General features: G+C 40.4%; 1 protein-coding gene across 1 annotated transcript in view; it reads left to right on the top strand.

The window, feature by feature from the left end:
- The first annotated feature begins 572 nt into the window (after positions 1-572).
- Positions 573-16,452, top strand: part of Kiaa2012 (KIAA2012 ortholog) — a 107,180-nt gene continuing 91,300 nt past the window's right edge. The window contains exons 1-2 of the mRNA XM_071619293.1: positions 573-656; positions 1,992-2,276. Of these exons, the coding sequence (XP_071475394.1) occupies positions 573-656; positions 1,992-2,276 (369 nt within the window). The remainder of the gene's footprint in view (positions 657-1,991; positions 2,277-16,452) is intronic.

Here is a 16,452-nt window from a genome sequence, read left to right as displayed (position 1 = left end):
CATATGGCCCCCTCCCCCACCCCCATCACCAAGACTTGCCATCTGAGCCTGGTCCTTTCAATGACCAGTGGACAACCCCCCACCTCTATCCCAGCTGGAGAATGAACACTACTGCCCTCAGCAGTCTCTGCCTGGCCTCTGCTGAGTTAAGGGACTTCATTTCCCTGTGCTGCCATAGCAACCGGGAAACAACCTCTGCCACAATAAAAAGGATGGTGCTGTGGCCCAGATCTGTAGATGCACACAGCCAGTAACAGAGCAACCAGAACCAAGGGACAACAAGGGCTCCCGCAGAGGACAGAGAGGTTGTCCGGAGAGTATACAATCCGGGGCTTGAGGAGTCTGGGCAGGCAGTTTGTTTTTCTCTGCACAAAGATGCACACTGTCTAAACTGTGTGGCTGGTTGTTACTAAGAAGCTGCTGTAAGAGGGAAAAATGTATTTAATAAAAGGCCCAGTGTTTGTGGTCTTCTTGTGCTTGCTGCTGAGCTTCGGAAATCTTGAGGTGTGACCAGTTTTCAGCCTTCAAAACCAAGATGAACTGCCCCTGAGAAGGGTGGTCAGAGGGGAAACATGTTTAAGCTCTCTCTCCTGAGCCGGGGACACGGGAAGTTGGTCCAGAACAAACAGAAGTTGGAAGTCTATTTTGAACCAGAGGTGAGTCTTATAGCTGAAAAGGGGCATGTTTTGGGAGTGGGGGGAGGAATGCTCTATCCTTTCACTTGAGGATGAACCAGGTGTGTTTTGGTGTGGGTTGTTACTGAGATGGTGAGGGTCTCTCGCAGATCTTAATGTAGTTGGCCTCATATCCCAAGATTGCCCCTGGGGCCCTCTTCCTTCCTCTTGCACCTTGACGGACAGCCTTCTGTGTTTGAGATGGAAGGAGAATCCAGATTGCCTGGAATTTGGGTGGTTTGGTTCATGACCAGAATTCCCACCTGGGTTCTAGGCAAGCCGTTGTTTATTTGGTTTTTAGAAGTCGTGCTCTGAGGTTGAAATGCTATGTGTGTTTGTGCCATTTCAATGGCTTCCTTGAACTTTCTGGAATTCAACCCACAGGATTCATATTTAATATATGCAAAAAAATATCATTTTAGAGGATTTTAAAGAGGTGGCAAAATTTCCTGGTTGTACTAGAATTTTATTTCTTGAATCCTGCCAGGAATAAGAAATCCATTGGGAGTGCTTTGCAAATTTGGGGTCATACAGAGATTTCCATTGTCATGGCAGTTTGTCATGATATTTGACCTTTGCTGTGTTAAAAGACATATAAAATTTCAAAGGACCTCTATGGCCAATGCCATTTACTTACAAGATATATAACTATTTTATAGGCTCCTAAATAGCCAAATTAGGTAAAGTTACATAGCATCTGGAATGTGTAGAAATTCTCCCTGTGTGCAGCTGAACCAGTAGTGGGTTGGAATGGTTTTCTCCTATTTAAACTGCCAACCCGTCCAGATCTAATTTCAAAGTTATCTGCTGCCCTTGACAATTCTGACTACCTACTTGCATATCAGGAAACTTTAACTGGCCCATTACCTACACTGTACCCACTCCAGCCTCAGCACATGAATGGCTCTCCTGACAATCGTAAGGAATAAAATAGAATCATGCCCTGGGTCCTACTAATTTTGAGATGCGGGAAGAAAAACCAGTTGCTAAGAAGAGTATTTGTGTTTCACACCGGTAATCCCAGCAACTCAGGAGCCTGAAGCAGGAGGATTGCAAGTTCAAGGCCAGCCTGGGCAACTTAGCAAGATCCTGTCTCAAAAAGTCAAAAAAGAGCCGGGCATGTAGCTCAGTGGTAGAATACCCCTGGGTTCAATTCCCAGTACCAAAAATAAAAGAGTAATTGTGTTCCATGATTCCACATGAAGCAACTCAGAGAAAATCAGTAACTGAAGGGAAAGTCAAACACTGCACGAGTGGAATTTGCTAAAAGAGGGTCTTCCACAGTGATTCAATCAAGGCAATTTCTTTTCATTACAGGATTACTTGAACTGGAAGTCCCCAGAAGACTATGTCCTGGTCAGCAAACCTCAGAATGAGGAGGATGCCAACCAGCATTCTTGGAACCTCTTTCTCCCTAAGACTTTTAGCACACGAAAGGGTGCCCTGATCCTCTACTCAGAAGGACTAGCCATCTCAGCATGGACCCCCAAAGAGAGGAGAAAGGGCTCCTGCTGCCCCAAAGGTCACAAGAAGGGGCTGGATCTTGAACTTCGTACCCTTCAAGATCTCAAAGAAGCTGTCCTGGCATATGGAAGGAAGCAGGTAGGCAGAGCAGTTCCTCGGGTTTGGGGAAGGCACTGGCCTGTGTGTCTAGAAATCCGGTTGCAGTCCTGGGGATAACTTCCTGGACCCTAGGAAAGGTATGAAACCCTCAGATCTCCATTTCCTCATCACTAAAATATGTTTGTATGTTGGCCACACACAATCTTCATGAGGCCTGCATGAGCTAATACATGAGGAAGGGCTCTGTTACCATTTTGTATTTTCTTTTCTGTTATAGTAACAAAGTCCTTTTAAGCTTTCAGACAGATTCAGGCCAGCAGACATTTCACCAGGAGTCCTTGAAATCCTGTCTCAGAATCATGAGCATCATCGTCCTACCTCTGATGTTCTTGGCTTTGTGGAAAAGAGAAGAACATTTTTAAATATTTACCTTGGTCCCTTCAGCGTCTGGAAGACAAATTAATGACCTTTTCCATTCTGCATTTAATATTAAGGGGAACCCAGTATGCTCATTTTCTGATTCAGACTTTCTTGTGAGATGCCCACGTAGACCCTGCCTTATATAACTGCAGGCTTCGGCCCTTTGACTAAGGCCATAATATTATCTGGGAAGATGTGTCCCTTTATGAAATTCTAGATTTGAGATGATGGATTACTCTGTGGTTTGCATCTCTGCTGACTAATAAAATCATTAGCTTCTGACACCAGGCCCTCCATACGTTGGTTTCTCTTCCATCTCCCACCTATTCTTGCCAACATCTCTACTTGGGGCCCCTCAGCCCCCTATGTGCCTAGTTCACTCCAACACCCTATTTCCTTTCTATGGCAGCCTAACTCCTACCCACCCTTTAACAAACAGCTCAAATATCATCTCCTCTCTGAAGCTTTCTCCCACTTCCCTAGGCAGAGATATCCCTGGGCTCCTACTTTTGCAAACATTCCCATACCATCACGCATTGAGATTTATCTCTGACCATCTGTCATCCCTGATAGAATAACATCTCCCCCATCACAGGGACTATGTCTAAATCACTTCCATAAATGTTTATGGAATGAATCAGCCATGCATGATACTTTCAATGTTTCTTAGATTGTCTCCCATTATCATTATTGGACAATTTATCACCTACCCCCACCCTAGACAGAGCTTTCAAAGGAACGCTCCTTCTGTTTCCTTCCCCCACTTCAAAATAGAAAGGCTGGATGACCTTGACCAAACACTCAATTGTCCTTTGTCTTGAAATCCTACATTTAGGATGAAAGGAAGCCAATTGTTCTTAGATGCTTACTGCTACTTTGTAGCTGTTATTTTATTTAATCTTCACAATGACCTTGTAAAATGTGGTTTTCTGCCCCCCTTTTGTAGATAAGGAAACTAAAGCTCATAGGAGCTGTGTGATTTGCCCCAGGCCAGAGAGCTAGTAAATCACTAAGCCAGGATTAAAAAATGGGACTGTCTACCTCTAGGGACAGCATGGTCTGCACTTTGTCCTATTGTCTGTGGACCTGAAGGACACCAGAGGCTGTCTGTCTGGTGTTTGCCTGTTTGCCCTCAGATTCTCTCTGCACACCCTTCTCCTGCTTGGCTCTGTGTCACAAGGGGGTTGAACACAGGCTATGTACAATCCCACAACTGTCTGTGTCAACTGGTTCCTGATTGAATTGACAAGGGGAGAAGACTGGAGAGGGAGAAGGGGAAAGATGGGTAGGTTCCCCCTCCAACTCTCCTCAAGTGATTAGATACATCTGCATCATCTGTGACCCAGCTCCCAACAGACAGACACATGATGGCCCTGAGCTCCTTCAGGTGACTCCACCAGCAATTCCTTTGTCCCTCTAGCATAAGAGTGGTCCCAGCTTCTGATATTACTGATCTTAGAGTTGTCTTGTATGGGGTTCTCCTGTGGCATGGTGGGAAACAGTAGTCTTTAGCAGCCTGGGTGCAACTGGCAGGATTATGGCCACAGTCTGCCTTCGTGAGCAGGAGGCAGGAGCGTTAGTTGCATTGTATCTGGATGTTGGCATAAATGTGGCCCTGCTCTGTGAGACTTATCTACCCTTTTGTTCGGGTAGATTGAACTGTATTGAACTCCATGGAAAATATATTGCTTCAGTATCCGATTTCTGAGCTCCCCAAACCTGTGTAACCAATCCCCTAAATTAAATTCCTTCTGTGTTTAAATACTTGGAGTAGTTTCTGGTTAGACACTGACTGTTATGCAGACCAACTGCCCAGAGTAATACTTCCCACAGCACTCAGATGCATGTCCATATGGTTACAGTCTTTGGGCAACAGGGATCTTGTTAATTTATGAAGTAGGTGAGTCCATTTGGGAACAACTTCATTTGGGTCAGATTTGGGCTCAATGAAAAAAAAAAATAAGTTCCTGTCTCTGGTATCCATCTATTAGATTTATAGCTCATACAAAACAGAATACAATAGTCTAACTCCAAGTGGGTAGAAGGGAAATGATGTGAAGAAACCAGAAAGGAAATAAGGTTTGTAATAATAGCAGGGCAGGAAAATTAAGATTAGAAAACATAGAATATTAAAAGAGGAGAGAAAGCAACTCAAAGAGAAGAACTCTGGAAAAAAGAGCATCATCTGATTAGGAAGAGTACAGACTAAGAAGACAATTTCCAAATGCTACCCAGAGCTGAAAAGGCTACAGGGAAACAGCAGTTTCATGCATTAGGAACAGAAATTCACATGATGTTTCTAGAAGGCATTTTGAAAAAAATCTAAAATGAGTGAATACATTTTGATTCAGTTTTCTACTTTGAGAACTTGCCCCTAGGAAATAAATGATATGTCCAAAGATTTATTGCACAAAATGTTTAGTGTTATTTGTATCTCTAATTTTTATTTTATTATTATTTTTATTGTTCTTAAATACTTTAGTTATTTATTAGTACGCAAAACACTGAAAATAATAAATGTAACACAATAAACATTGATTAGAAAAATTACAGTATAATCATTTAATGGGTTTTGGGTCAGACGATAAGTCCTGTATCAGTCATAAATTACATGCAAAAATAAAACAGTATTCATATATAGGTAATAAAAACATCAATGTTCTATAATATTTTTAAAATATCTACTGAGTTCCTTTTGCTTCTAAGTGCTTCCCAAGTATAATTAATTTATGCTTTCTAACAGTCCTGGGGGTAAGTGATATTCCATGATCCCATTTTAAAGATGAGGAAACTAAAGCACAGATAATTTGAGTAATTGGCTCAAGAAGATCATTGCACCAGAATTCCAGACCTGGCAGTATAGAAAACATTGCCATCCTAAAATGATCCAAATTTTTAAAAGATTAATTATACATTCTTAGAAGTATACACATCAAATTTTTCCTCTGGGTTCAACCATGACTAGTGTAGTTATAAATCATATTTTTATTTATATATTTCTTTTTATCAGACATTATTTCTTAAAGCCATAGAATTAAAAAAAAACAGAAAAAAGAAAATATTTTTGGCTTTGAAGGAGGTAGACAGTTGGCCCTAGAGATCCAAGTGGGAGATGAAGGAAGGAAATGAAATAGCAAACTGTGCTTTGGAGGTGTAGTTCAGCAATAGAGTGCTTATCCAACATACTATGCTGTAAATTGAAACCACTGATAACCATACTGTCTTCCCCCAGGGGCAGTATTTCTTTGTACACATAGGATAGGTCAAGAATTAAAGACACCATATTCCAAGTAAAATAGAAAGGTGGAGGGAAATAAATGAGGAGGGTTCACCAGTATGGTAGAACTGTTGAGGGAAGAATCTCTACTGGCTGGACCAAGAATCAAGAAACCTACTCGGGCCCCACTCAGATCTGGGAAAATGGAGTCTTTACAAGGATGTGCAATTCAATGTCCAAAGTATCTCCCAATGTTTTAGTCAGCTTTTTCGGTGCTGTGACAAAAGGACCCAACCAGAACAACTATAGAAGGAGGAAAAGTTTACGTGGGGGCTGTTTCAGAGGTCTCGATCCATAGACAGCAGGCTCCATTCCTTGGGGCTCAAGGTGAAACAGAGCAACATGGTAGAAGAGTATGGGGGAGGGAAGTGGTTTGCATGGTGCTCAGGAAGAAGTGGGAGAGACTTCACTTGCCAAATACAAATATATACCACAAAGCCATGCCGCTAATACCTACCTCCGCCAGCCACATCCCACCTGCCTTCAGTTACCATTCAATTAATCGCATCAGGTGATTAATTCACTGATTGGGTTAAGGCTCTCACAACCCAATCATTTCTCCTCTAAATCTCCTTGCATTGTCTCACACATGAGCTTTTGGGAGATACCTCACATACAAACCGTAACACCCAGCATCCCCAGTTCTATGTGTGGGTCTGATGGGATGCACATGATAATATCTCTGGAATTTATGCCTCAACATACACTCACTCTTTAATAATCTATATGGCCCAGCTTCCTAAGGAGCAAAGATAAATGTGAAGTCAAGAGACCAAGAGTTCTCATACTTCAAGATACATACAAATATGTTCCTTGGTGGTTGATTTGCCTTTTTTTCCCTAAATATATTTGTTTATTTTTAGAGTCATTTATTTCATTTTTATTTATTTATTTATTTTAATTAGGTATACGTGACAGCAGAATGCATTTTGATTCATTGTACATAATTGCAGCACAACTTTTCATTTCTCTGGTTGTATACATGTAGTGTTGCACCATATGCACAGTCCTAGGGTAATTATGTCCATCTCATTCCACCATCTTTCCTGCCCCCATGCCCCCTCCCCTCCTCTCCCTCCCCTTTGCCCAAACAAAGTTCCTCCATTTTCCCGTAAACCCCACCACCACCATTATGGATCAGTATCCACTTATTAGAGAGAACATTCGGCTTTTAGTTTTTTGGGATTGGCTGGTTGATCTTTTTTTTTTTTAATTTTGAGTTATAGATGGACACAATACCTTTGTTTTATTTATCTGTATGTAGTGCTGAGGATCAAACCCAGTGCCTCACATGTACTAGGCAAGTGTTATACTACTAAGTTACAGCCCCAGCCCTTGATTTGCTTTTTAGAACAGAAATAAATCTTGTTCAGCACTCTGAAAGTTAAAATCATTCTTCTTCAGGTCTTTCATTCCTTCAACTTCTTATTTAGAAGTCAAATAGCTATAAAACCTAGATAACTATAATTTGGGAGTAGTTTCTAAATGATAGTCATAATGATGCTCTTGAAGCATCACAGAATTCTAAGGTATCTCTCAAATCAAAAATATCAAGTAATTTTCAAATTGTTAAGTATTTCTTATTCTTATATTTTTAGAATTATTGTAAATCTACTGATATTTTAATATGTCTGTATTAGTCCATTTTCTGTTGCTATAACTGTATATGACAGTTGAGTATAAAGAATGGAGGTTCTGGAGGCTGGGAAGTCCAAGGGCAGGCACCAGCATCTGCTCCACATCTGGTGAGGGCCTTCTTGCTGCATCATAACATGGCAGAAAACATCAAATGGAGTGATAGAGCAAGCAAGCTTTCTTCTATTCTTAAAAAGCCACTAATGCTTCTATAGGGACCACACCCTCATGACATCATCTAATCCCAATTATGTCTCAAAGGCCCTACTTCCAAATACCATCAACATATGAATGCAAAGATTAAATTTCCAATATATAAACTTTTAGAGGACATGTTCAAACCATGGCAATGCCCCATAATGAGATGTTGATTAAGCAATATATTAAAATAAAGAATAGCATGCCATTTTTCTATTCTGTGGAGGGATAAATGGGATTTAGATAATTATAGCAGACTTCAACCAAGGTTGTATTGCTACAACCATTTCCTTTATAAGTGGGACTATATTTTGAAGTATTGTCAGCCTTGTTCCATTGATTAGATCCACACTCAACTATACCCCCTAATTTCTCCCCACATTCTAATACTCAAGGCACTTAATTCTTTGGTTATTGTTTTCGGACACTGTCTAACCCATGGAAGTTTACCACTGTATCAAGTAAGAAAATACTACGAGAAATATGTATTTGAATCAAGCTTATTTTTCCCATCTTACATAACATAAACTCATTTAAAATAAGAAAATACAGAATGGAGGATATTACCCTTTCAGCCAAAGATCAGGGGGATGAAAATTCCCTTTGCAAGACCTGATCAATAACCGGCTACTTGTTTGATGATGTCCCTAAAAAAGGAGAAGTATTCCCACAGCTGTCAATCAAGTGTTAAGGAGGCAGCAAGGCTAAGCAAGGAAGTGACTTGACTGCTCTTTTTCCTGGTGTCCTGCATTTGTGCAGGTCCTGAGCACTTGTACTTAGAGGTTTTCATAAACCTAGAAGTAGGAAGGACCAAAGAGAAAGGTGGGCGAACTCAAAGGTAATGTCAATAACCTGACACTCGTGGAGTTCTTACGTATCTGTGTAATAGCTTCTCTCAATCCGTTCAAGCCCATGAACTGAATGCTCGAACTGCCTCCATTTTATAGGGGAAAGAAACTGGGACTTGACACTAAATAACTTGTCCAAAATTACACATGCAACAGAGTTAAAGTTGGAGCTTGGACAACCCTTCCAAAGCCCCACTCTTAAGAGAGGGCCTGACTTTGGAAGACTCCAAATAGCCCAGGTGGAGAAAGCATCTCCCCAGATTTAACAGTGTTTGTAAAAAGTGGATCTGGGGCTGGGATGTGGCTTGGTGATGGAGTGTTTGCTTAGCATGTGCAAGGCCCTGGGTTCCATCCCCCACAACACACACACACACACACACAGAGTTTTGTCTTTCCTTAAAATAACTCTTTTCAATTCTAAAAACAAATCAGATTTTCATTAAAAATCAATCTGGGTTATAAATAACATTTTTATATTAAACAATATATATGATCCAGTAGACTCTTGTTTTTCTAGATTTATGTTCTTCATCCATCAGTTCCCTGTATAAGCAACAGAGAACATTTATAATAATGCTCATCTAGAACTTACTATTATGGCAGTCACCATTCAAATCATTTCACTTTATATTTAATCCTCACAATAACTTTATAATTTATCTCCATTTTTATTGTGGCAACATACATAATAAAATTTACCATTCTAACCATTTTTTGAAAGTGTAGAGTTTGGTGGTTTAAGTGCATTTCACATTGTTGTACAAACATTCCTACCACTCATTTTCTTTCTTTTTTTTAATTTTTAATATTTATTTTTTAGTTTTCGGCGGACACAACATCTTTGTTGGTATGTGGTGCTGAGGATCGAACCCGGGCCGCACGCATGCCAGGCGAGCGCGCTACCACTTGAACCACATCCCCAGCCCCTACCATTCATTTTCGAAATTTTTTCATTTTACCAAACTGAAACACTGTATCCATTTAATATTAACAACCAATTTCCTCCTGCCATTTGCCCCAGGCAACTAACTTCCAACTTCCTGTGTCAATGAATTCAACTACTCTGAGTGCATCATATGAGTGAATTCTACAGAAAAACCTTACACACTCCTCTTTGTTTTTGTTTTGGTACTAGAGATTGAACCCAGGGACACTCTATCACTGAGCTACATCTCCAGCCTTTTAAAAATTATTTTTATTTTTTATTTTTGGTACTGGAGATTGAACCCAGGGATGCTTAGCCACTGATTCACATCCCCAGGCCTTTTTATTTTGAGACAAGGTCTCACTAAGTTGCTTAGGGCCTCGATAAGTTGCTAAGGCTGGCTTTGAATTTGCCATCCTCCTGCCTCAGCCTCCGACTGACTGAGATTACAGGCTACTATGCCTAACAGAAATTCTTCCCTTTTAAAACTGAGCAATAGTCCATCATGTGTTTATACCACATTTTGTTTATCCATTCACCCATCAATGGACACTTGGGTTGTTTTCAGACTTTGGCTATAGTGAATAATGCCCCAGAAACATGAGAATACACTATCTGTACATGTTCCTGCTTTCAGTTCCTCTGTGTATGTATCCAGAAATGGAATTGCTAGATAATGAGCAATTCTATTTTTTAATTTTTTCAAGAACCACTGTACTGTTTTCCACCATTTTACATTCCCACCAGCAGTGCACAAAGCACTCCAGTTTCTCCATATCCTTGCTGACACTGGTTTTCTGTTTTCTTTTCCCTCTCTCTTTAAAATTCTATAGAAGTTATCCTAACTGGTATGAAGTAGTAGCTCACTGCAGTTTTGATTTGCCTCTCCCTAGCGGAAGGTGACATTGAGCATCTTTTCATGGGTTTATTGGCCATCTGCACATCTTTTTTTTTTAATATAATCTATTCAAAAACCATTTTTAACTGGATTTTTGGGTTTTGAGTTGTAGGAATTCTTAAATATTCTGACATAAATTTGCAAATGTTTTACCCTATTCTGTAGGTTACCTTTTCACTGTTCATAGAATTCTTTGATGCACAGCAGTTTTTAATTGTTTTTCTTTTTTAATTAATTAATTTATTTTATTAGAATGCATTTTGACATATTGTGCATGAATGGAGCACAACTTCTCATTCCTCTGGCTGTGCATAGTTCAGAGTCACTCCAGTAGTGTAATCATACAGGTATAGAGAGTAATAAAGTCTGTCTCATCCTACCATCCTTCCCATCCCCAAAGCCTCAGCCCTCCCCTCAAATCCAATTTATCTACTTTTTCTTTCTTTTTTTGCCTGTTCTTCTGGTGTCATATCCAAGAAATCATTGCCAAATCCATTGTTATGAAGTTTTTCTTCTAAGAGCTTTATAGTTTTAGCTCTTATGTTGAGGTGTTTGTTCCATTTTGAATTAATTTTTTTGTGAGTAAAGAAGTCATGGCTCAACTTCATTATTTTCATGTAAGATATTTATTTATATCACCCCCATTTGACAGGTTAAGAAACCAAGGAACAGATTGGCCAAATAAATTCCCCAAGGTCACACAGCTAGGAAGTCATTGGGATAGAATTTAAACCCAAGCCAACTGAGCTTTTATAGGAACTGGAGCTTAATTTTTTGCCATTTGCAATTTTGGTTGTTATACCTTTATGTTTGTGACATGTGGCTGGTCAAAGCTTTTGATGCTAAATGGTTTGTTCAGGAATCAAGACTTCTTATAATGAGAAAATTCAGACCACTTCACGATTCTCTTCTTTTTTAAAAATATTTTTAGTTGTAGATGGGATATATATATATATATATATATATATATATTTTTTTTTTTTTTTTAATGTGGTGCTGGGGAATGAACCCAGTGCATTACATGTAGGCAAGCGCTGTACCACTGAGCTACAATCCCAGCTCGAGGATTTTCTTCTTTATAACCTGGTATGTGTGGTTGCCAAAACCATATGATCAGGAACACATGGTTGCCAAAGATAAATGGGAGTGAGAATACTATTCATACATAATTTCAGAAATGAAATCTGCAGAGAAAGGGACTGGATGAGAGTGGCATTGTTTGTCCAGGCTGATTGAAGGCAGGCAGGGGCTAGCAAAGGCTTTTCAGCCACAGCTGCCTGGACTCTCTTCTTCCCACCCTGTCCCCACCTCTACTCCAGTTGCATTCACCTGGCAGCCCCAAGACTGGCTCTAGTCACACCTGCACAGGTGTGAAAATAATGGGCTGTCACCCTGTATCTAAGGCTTGGGCTGTACAAGAGCACACTGACTCCAGCCAGCTGACGAGGGACAGGAGGCACCAGCTGTGCATATTGAGAGGACTTCTGTCTGGAGCTGTCACCTCAGGGCACAGGTGGTCAGCCGTGAGTTCAGACATGACTGGTTCTTTCCACTGAACTGAACTAACAACTAATGAGTAGTCACTAAGTAGACAGTGTCCAGAACAATACCTGACATGTAGCAGATGCTGAACAAAGTCATTGGATGAGCATATTAGCTGCCAGGGCATATCAGGGGGTGGTTGCGACCTCTATTCAATAGAAGTTCATAATCTAGTGAAGGAGGCTGATTTGTATCCTAGTGACACTTGATACAAGGCACTCTATGAGAAAAGCTGAGATATAATTTATGAATATGCTATGGTATGAATAAGGTAGCAATTGTGACTGATCTTTTATATTATCATTTTAATTGCACTATCTGTGGGGTGTGGTGTGATGATTCAATATATACAGTGCATAATGATAAGAACCGGGTAGTTAGCATTTCCTTTTCCTTAAACATCTTTTTCAGATGAATAGTTTGCAAATTTTTTCTCCCATTCTGTAGGATGTATCTTTGTTGTGGTGAGTGTTTCCTGATCAAGCTGGGCTCAGAGCCCCTATTGTCCAGCTACCCAGGATGCTGAGATGGGAGGAAAAATAAAAATTTTTATTAATATGTAACAATTGTACATACTTATGAAGTACAGTGTGATGTTTCAATACATATATACAATGTGTGCTGATCAAATCAGGTAGTTGACATTTCCACCTCCTCATCTTTACTTTGTACTTTGTGTTTGGGGTTTTTGAGCTCCTCTCTTCTAGGTATTCACAAAAGAGATAATAGGTTATTATGAACTACATTCACTAGAACTTATTTCTTCTCCTTCTTCTTCTCCTTCTCCTTTTGTGTTTGGGTGGAACCCTAGGGCCTCAAGCACACGAGGCAAGTGCTCTACTATGCAGCTACACCCTTAATTATATTCCTTCAATTTAACTGCATCTCAGTACCTGTTATCCATTCTTTCTGTATCTCCCTTCCTCTCCACCTCCATCTGCCTCTAATAATCACTGTTTTGCATTCAGATCTACTTTTTTAGCATCCATATATGAAAGGGGGGGGAGAATATGAGGTATTTGTCTTTATGTGTCTGATTTATTTTACGTAACATGACGTCCTCTAGTTGTACCTATTTTGCTGCAAATGATAGGATATCATTGTTTTTTACAGTCAAATAATATTCCATTGTATGTGTGTGTGTGTGTATATACATATACATATACATATGTGTTTGTGTGGGGTTGTGTGTAGGTATATGTGTGTGTGTGTGTGTATCACATTTTCTTTCTCCATCAGTTGATGGGCACCTATGTCAATTTTATATTTGAGCTATTGTAAATAGTGCCACAATAAACATGGCAGTGCAGCTATCTCTTTTGTAGGCTGATTTTCCTTCCTTTGGATATATACTCAGCAGTGGGATTCCTGGATGATGTGGTAGTTCTATTTTTAGTTCTTTGGGGAACCTCCGTACTGTTTTCCACAGTGGCTGTACTAATTTACATTTCCACCAATAGTGTATATGAGTTTCCTTTTTCCTATATCTTCACCAGCACTTGTTAGTTTTTCTTTTTTATTGTAGTCATTCTAATTGGAGTGAGATAATACCTCATTGTAGTTTTGATTTGCATTTCCCTGACAGCTAATGATGTTGAGCATTTTTTTCATAAATTTGTTAGTCATTTGAATTTCTTCTTTTGAGAAATGACTATTCACATCATCTGCCCATTTTTTAGATGTATGTTTTTTGTTCTTGAATACTTTGAGTTCCTTATATATTCTGGATATTAATCCTTTTTTAGATGAATAGTTTGCATTTTTTTTTCTCCCATTCTGTAGGGTGTGTCTTTTCGTGTTGAGTGTTTCCATCACTGTGCAAAAACCATTTAGTCCTTTTAGTTTGATGTAATCTCCTTCATCTGTTTTTGCTTTTGTTATCTGTACTTTTGGAGTCTTATCAAAATCTTTACCTATATTGATGTGACACTTCTGACTGGGAAAAGCTAGAGTGGATTCTTGGAGGAGGTAAAATTTGAGTGGAGTCTAGTGGTCGAAAATAAATGGAGGGCTGGGGATGTGGCTCAGAGGCTGAGTGCCCCTGAGTTCATCCCAAGGACCCTAAATAAACAAACAAACAAATAAATAAATAAATTTCTTAGGCATAGGTGAGTTGGGCCTGGAGGGGAGATAGAGAACAGGAAGTTCAGGGCAATTCAATAGGCTTGGCTCTGGCTAGAAACACCCAAAAGAAGTGGGTAAGGGCTGAATTGTGGAGTGCTTTGCTGGCCAGTCCTGGGATTTCTGGGCCTCTCTCTTTGCTCCTCTGTGGACTCCTGCACACAAAGCCTGGGCTACCCTCTGCAGTAAGGTGGCAGCTGGCTGTCCAAGCCAGCTTCTGCCCTTCTTAGGGACTCTGGCACCCTGCCACTCATATCTACTGGGCAGGAACACAGGCCCCACCTCCTCCTTCCATCCTGCCAGCAGTGGGGTGAGTGGACAGGACAGCTGATCTGAAGGCAGCGACAGGCAGCTGAGGTTCCCCTCTACCCCTCCACATTGGTAGGCCTGGCAGACAACAGGAAGGCAGCCAGGCTGAGCAAGTCCCTTGTTAAAAGAAGCAGCCACACACGGTGGGCTGTGGATAACAGGCCACTCGGCTTTCATTAATTGCTCATCCCAGAAGAAACCGAAAGATGGTGGGGGGGGAGGGGGTTGGCAAAGTCAAGGCAACCTGGACGGCTGAAACCATCCACAGCCAGCTCCTGCTGCCGTGTTTACTCCCCTGTTCCAGAGACTCTCTTCCCAGCTCCCTTCTGTCTCCTTTTATCTTTTAGAATAATTCTGAGTGGGTGGTTAGGTCTAGAATAACATTGGGGTGTGACAAGAAATATGGGTAAGAAGGGGGGGCAGCATGAAACTAGTTAATTTTTAACTAGTTTCCTATTTATAATCTAATCATATTACTCAAAATTTGATTTTATAAAAAGATAGGAGAATTACTTGTACTCTTTGGCCTAGCACCCTCAAACTGCCATTATTAGCATCTTCATCTGTTATCTTCCAGTCTCCCACCAAATTTGTACATATATAACACACTTTTTTTCTCTGTCTTTCTTTCTTTCTTCCTCTCTTTTCATACTAGGATTAAACCCACTGGCACTTTACCACTAAGCTACATCCCCAAACCTGTTTATTTTATAATTTTGAAACAGGTCTCACTAAGTTGCTGAGGGTCTTGCTAAATTGCTGAGGTCAGCCTCAAACTTTCAATTCTCCTGCCTTGGCTGTCTCTCTTGGGTTATTTGATTCCAAACCCCATGAACTTTCTACTCTCTCCACTATGCTATTAGCTAGGTTCAGAAAAACTCCAGGATTTGCCCAAGATCATAAAATTCCTGTGAGGCAAAATGAGCCTGGAACCCAGATGCCCTGGTCTTACATCAGGGGCACTTCCCCAGGCTTTCTCATAAGCTGTCTTCTCTCCAATCTTTCACTTGTACTTTCTGGACCCACTTGATGTCTCCCTGTGTCCATTGTTCAGGCTCAGCAGGCCCATAAGACTGAAGTGAAAAGGCAGAAGTAGAAAGGAATTTGGTGCCTGTAGAACGTTGGAGCTATTGAACCTCTGGATCATTGAACATCTGATTTAGCTAACGCTGGTAGTCTCTAAACTTTGGTCTGTTTGTTATCTGAGTTAATACATTTTCTTTTTCCTTGTATCAGCCTGTTGAGTTAGGTTTTACTGAATCCTAACAAGCACGAACACATTGGTGTCTCTAATCTCACAGTTTTTACTCCCCAGGACACTTGTTGAAGCAAAACTGTCATTTCCTCTTCCTTTGACATCAAGCTGGTTTGTGGTGCTTAGTCCTGGTCCATTGACAAGATGATAAGTTCTTAAAGAACAGAAGGCTTTGCCCTTATGTGTTTTGAAGCCCTGGATTCTGGTACTGACTCCACTGGTAACTGGTTTAGCCATTTACCCTCTGCTGTGGTTCAACTGTGTCCATCAAAGTTTGTGTTAGAAATTTAATCCCTACTGCAACAGTGTTTCAAGATGGGACCTTTAAAAAGTGGTCAGGATTAATGTCATTATCATGAGATTGGGTTAGTTATCAAGGGAGTGGGTTCCTGATAAAAAAATGAATTCAGCCCCTTTCCCATCTCTCCACCCATCTTTCATGTGTGTACATGTGTGCAAATTCACACATCCTCCTTTGTCCTTCTTTCTTCAGCCAAGGAATGAGGCAATAAGAAGGCCCTCACCAGATTCTGGACTTCCCAGCCTCAAGATACCTATATCTACCTATCTATATCTATATCTATATATAGATATACACTCACACATATATACACACATGTGTATATGTGTATGTGTGTGTGTGTATTTGTGTGTGTGTGTGTATCCTCTGTATTTATAAATTACCCAATCTTAGGATTCTGTTATGATAGCAGAAATTGAACTAAGACACCCTTTATCTTCCCAGTCTGTGTTATTGTCTTGGGGGGAGCTGCTGAACCAAGGAGTG

Source organism: Marmota flaviventris, chromosome 11 (assembly GCF_047511675.1).
Source record: "Marmota flaviventris isolate mMarFla1 chromosome 11, mMarFla1.hap1, whole genome shotgun sequence".
Lineage (NCBI taxonomy): Eukaryota > Metazoa > Chordata > Mammalia > Rodentia > Sciuridae > Marmota > Marmota flaviventris.
The sequence above is the reverse complement of the archived record's forward strand: the minus strand, read 5'-3'. Positions and strand labels throughout refer to the sequence as shown.